The 4,850-nt window shown below is 38.5% G+C and overlaps 1 protein-coding gene across 1 annotated transcript; it reads left to right on the forward strand.

Annotated features, from left to right (window-relative positions):
* Positions 1-1,108: 1,108 nt before the first annotated feature.
* Positions 1,109-3,863, forward strand: HOXA13 (homeobox A13). The gene is made up of 2 exons (XM_073582269.1): positions 1,109-1,760; positions 2,824-3,863. The coding sequence occupies exons 1-2, from the start codon at positions 1,109-1,111 to the stop codon at positions 3,066-3,068; spliced, it is 897 nt and encodes a 298-aa protein (XP_073438370.1). The 3' UTR covers positions 3,069-3,863.
* The last annotated feature ends 987 nt before the right edge of the window (positions 3,864-4,850 follow it).

Below are 4,850 nucleotides of genomic sequence, written 5' to 3' on the forward strand. Positions count from 1 at the left end.
AGAGAATGCAGGGGGAACTGGTCTAGCATTGAAGGGATAGATAGATAGATAGATAGATAGATAGATAGATAGATAGATAGATAGATAGATAGATAGATAGATAGTGGATAATAGATGGATGATAGCTAGAGATAGATAATATATAGATAGATAAATAGATAATAGACAGAACTAGATAATAGATTAATAAATAGAAAGATAATAGATAGATGATAGATAAATAATAGATAGATGCAGTGTCTATGTATATATATAGCTGTATCTGTGTGTGTATTTGTATGTGTGTATATATGTATGTGTGCATGTATATGTATATATGTGTGTGTGTGTGTATAATATATATGTGTGAGTATGTGTGCATATATACATGTACGTTTATATATATATATATGTTTGATGACATATACAAAGCGCTATTTCGATTATTCTCTTCCAGTCTGTATAATTTCTTCAGCCCTTTTGTTGAGATATATATATTACTGTTTTTTAGCTGATATTTTTGAGCTGTTTCTCCATTAACCTCTTCTTTGCATTGTATAATAAAGGCAATGTGTTGGTAAATTGGATGTTTCTATAGCTCTCCTCCTCTTCCCTGTCTGTATATTGGGGTGACATATTTCAGGGGGTCTCCTCCCTGTTTACACATCTATTTATTAAGCTGGATTGCATGTTATACTGGGATGACTTGTTTTATTCTTGCTCTTATGTGCATATTGATGTGATGAGATGATGAGAGCAGAGGAATGATGGCCATAGTGTAGAGCCACAGGGGGCCCTCCCTGTCGTGCAGCACCATAAGTGCAGAGGCTGCAGAATGGATCATGCATTAAACACTGCATGCTGCTCTAGAATCTCTGTATGTGTGTGTATATGGGCCTGGATTGATGATGCGCTGAATGGTGACTTATATAAGGGAAGAGGAAGAAGAAAGGAGGAAAAAAATGGAATTATCTGCAGCTCAGCTCTGGGGTCTGGCGGCTGCTTTGCATATCACGTGGGCCGCCTGGGCCAATGAGCGGGCGCGCTGCGCCAGGCTGAGGCTACACTCGCAGAGCTGCAATGTGCTCCGCTCAGTCTTTGGGGCTTTTAATGCGGAGCTGCCCGGGCTATGACAGCCTCCGTGCTGCTCCATCCCCGCTGGCCCGAGCCGCTCATGTTCCTCTACGACAACAGCTTGGATGACATTAACAAGAACATGGAAGGATTCGCCGGCAGCAACTTCGCAGCGAACCAGTGCAGGAACCTGATGGGGCACCCGGCCGCCGCCTCCCTGGCCCCCAGCGGCGCCTACTCCTCCAGTGAGGTGCCAGTGTCGGGCATCGCGGAGGCCGGCAAGCAGTGCAGCCCCTGCTCCGCGGTGCAGAGCTCCTCCGGCGCCAGCCTGCCCTACGGCTACTTCGGCAGCAGCTATTACCCCTGTAGGATGAGCCACCACAGCACCATCAAGTCCTGCGCGCAGCCCTCCTCCTTCGCAGACAAGTACATGGAGACCTCAGTCTCTGCTGGGGAAGACTTTCCTTCCAGGGCCAAGGAGTTCGCCTTCTACCAGGGATATGCCACCGCCCCCTACCAGCCAGTGCCAGGCTACCTGGATATGCCCGTAGTGTCCACCATTGGGGCACCTGGGGAACCGAGGCACGAACCATTACTGTCAATGGATAGCTACCAGCCCTGGGCGATAACCAATGGCTGGAATGCGCAGGTTTACTGTGGCAAGGATCAGAGCCAGCCAAGCCACCTGTGGAAGTCCACCCTACCCGGTAACACACCGATAACACCACTCTTACAGCAGGATTTATTCCTCTTATCTTTTATCAATATTATCTATCTATCATTTATCTATTATCTATCTATTATCTATCTATCATCTATCTATCTATTATTTATCTCATATGTATTATCTATATATCTGGCATCACTTTATGTATTATATACATTATCTCTATCTTTCTATCTATCTGATAATCGTATCTATATATTATATATTACATATTTATCATCTGTATCTTTCTTTCTCTATTTCTTTCCCTTTTTTTTTCTATCAACAGTATTTAGATCTCATTTATCCCGCTTTGCATCCTACATGCATATTTTACTTTACACACCCAAAAAAAAACCTCAAAGGCATGATGTAATTTGATGTCTATCATCTATTTACCGTTTAACATAAATCACCATATCATAATATAATATATTCACAATGATGTCGTGTAGACACAATAATATTGTTCTGTATACACATCTTTCTAGATATATGTGTCTACATACAGCAGATTCACATCATTGTGTGTGCATAAGATCATTGTGAATATATAATTAATTAAAAAAACGAATACATAAAATTACGCACTTTCCCCTTTCCACTGTATATGTCATTTTAACCCATATTACTAAAGTAAGAGACTAATATTGCTAATGCAGAACAGATTTATTTTAATGGGTGATATAACATTTTCTGTATACACGTATATATTTTATATAATAATTGTATATATAATATATATTATATCTATATGTGTATATATATATATATATATATATATATATTAGAGACACACAAAAAGAGACACCTTTAAGTACACCCACTTTAAGATAGCTCGATAGATAGATAGATAGATAGACAGATAATACATAGATAGATAGGAGATGGATAGATAGATAATAGATAGATAGATAGATAGATAATATATAAATAGATAGAACATATTTACATACATCTAAATGCAATCTCCATTTTTCTCCATACACTGTCTGTGACTTGCTGTGTGACTGTGTTGGTGACAGGCAGCACCATATCTCAGTGACCTGTGCTTTTCTTTTCAGACGTGGTCTCCCATCCTTCTGATGCCAACTCGTACAGACGAGGCAGAAAAAAACGCGTTCCTTACACTAAAGTGCAACTGAAAGAACTGGAAAGGGAATATGCGACAAATAAATTTATCACAAAGGACAAAAGGCGCAGGATATCAGCCACCACCAACCTGTCAGAGAGGCAGGTCACTATTTGGTTTCAGAACAGGAGAGTCAAAGAAAAAAAAGTCATCAATAAACTGAAGACCACGAGCTAATCAGTGGATTATAGCCAGCAGGTCCTTATCACAATGAACCCATCCATTCTCTCCCTGGCAAGTCTCCTGGAGCCCTTTGAAATTGGTTAAAGATATAAAATCTGGACAATGTATCTGGGGAGGGGAAGGGTGAAAAAGAATAAATGAAGGAGGCCAAGACTCTGATCTTGTTGGAGATCACCCGACTCTGTATCTACTGGTGGAATTATTCTTCTGCAGCCTGATGTGACTTGTGAATTTGATCATAAAGGACGAGTAGCCTTTAATCAAGAATCGATGTAATAATTGCGCTTTGAACCTTGAAACCAGACTGCATGTTGAGTGACTGCTCAGGTAACTTGTATCTTTACTGTATGTTCACTCTATACATTCTTATATATTACCAGATGGGTATAGTGATGTTTTATGAAGAATGTCCAGTTCTATGGAGGGGTGGATGTCACTCTCTCTACAAGCCCATCAGTAAGGAGAAGCCCTCCTAGGCCTTCCCTGAAATGACACATGGATGTGGTGGGCACTGAGGGGCTTTATCGTTACCTCTTTTTTTTTTTTTTTACATTAATAATAATAATCTGACACATTGGACTTACAATAATGTGCAAAGGACAAAACTCCAATCTCCACCTGGACGGATTATTGTAAATACCCGGTTGTGTATAATAAATGCCCATGTTACAGAAGTATAAGCCTGCAATGATAATTCATGGTTCAGTCCTTAGAATGGTATTAGGAATGATTCTGTTTTATTTTTCTGTAATTTGGCCGAGTTATTAGATCATGATAATCATTTCCAGCACTTTGAGATCTCATCAGCAATTATTTTAAACGTTTGTTTCGTCTCTACTCACTTCTAAAAAAAAAAAATGCTATCCTGTAAATACTAATTATAATAATTATAATAATAAATTAGCTCACTGTGAACGATATTTGTGCACCAGACATTTTTTTCTTTATTCTGCCCTGATCCTCTAGCTGCAATATGTTAAATAGAAAAAAAAAAATAGGGGTCAATTTTGGAAACTCAATCATATGATCTGGAAGAGTGATGTGTGCTGCAAAAAGGTTTAGTCATTAGTTATGCACAAATCATATATTAGAGACCCTGTTTGGAATCTATAATTGACCCATCATGAGATGTGTGTGTTATATATGATATTGCACTGGGCTTGATCATGAATGGCCACCTTCATCTGAAAATAAATTATCCGGAAGATCCTCTCATGATCCTTAGCTCAGAGCTGTATTTTCTGGGAAGCTGTGGCGATTGTTGAAACAACTGGGATGGGAAGGCCTTAAACCTTGACCTTGAGGAACAGAGACAATTTGTGACCTTGACTTCTGACAGCTCATGAATAGGCATCACTAGGATTAGTAGATCAATTGCGCCATCTGGTGTTCAAAAGCCGATCTACAGCGCCGATTATTAGCTGTTATAAGGCTTGAAATGTCTAAACTTGTAACCAACTAATTTTTTACTAATCAAAACAGCTTTTGAAGGTTTTATGGTTATTGTGGTTCACTTAATTATTAGATCATGGGCACATAAGCTACTTAATTTACAGATGATAGTATTTTATTTATTACTTTTATATTGCAGATATCCATCTTTTCAGAGTATTTATAAAAAAGCAAAGCATATTTCCTACATATTTTTCAAATTTTTTAGCAGTAATTTACAGTTCTGTTTTATTGTTTGTTAGACTATTTATTTTTTCTTTGTTTTTTTTTATTTTGTTCCTTTTTTGTTTTGTTTTATTTTCTTGTCATATGTAATTTCACCAG

Source organism: Dendrobates tinctorius, unplaced genomic scaffold (genome assembly GCF_039654945.1).
Source record: "Dendrobates tinctorius isolate UK_male_01 unplaced genomic scaffold, ASM3965494v1 ptg000070l, whole genome shotgun sequence".
Taxonomy (NCBI): domain Eukaryota; kingdom Metazoa; phylum Chordata; class Amphibia; order Anura; family Dendrobatidae; genus Dendrobates; species Dendrobates tinctorius.

What these genes read in the sequence shown, in the direction of transcription:
- HOXA13 (XM_073582269.1), top strand. Translation starts at nt 1,109, where the DNA reads ATGACAGCCTCCGTGCTGCTCCATCCCCGCTGGCCCGAGCCGCTCATG. An exon ending in GTGGAAGTCCACCCTACCCG is followed by an intron (nt 1,761 to 2,823) that starts GTAACACACCGA and finishes TTTTCTTTTCAG; the next exon opens with ACGTGGTCTCCCATCCTTCT.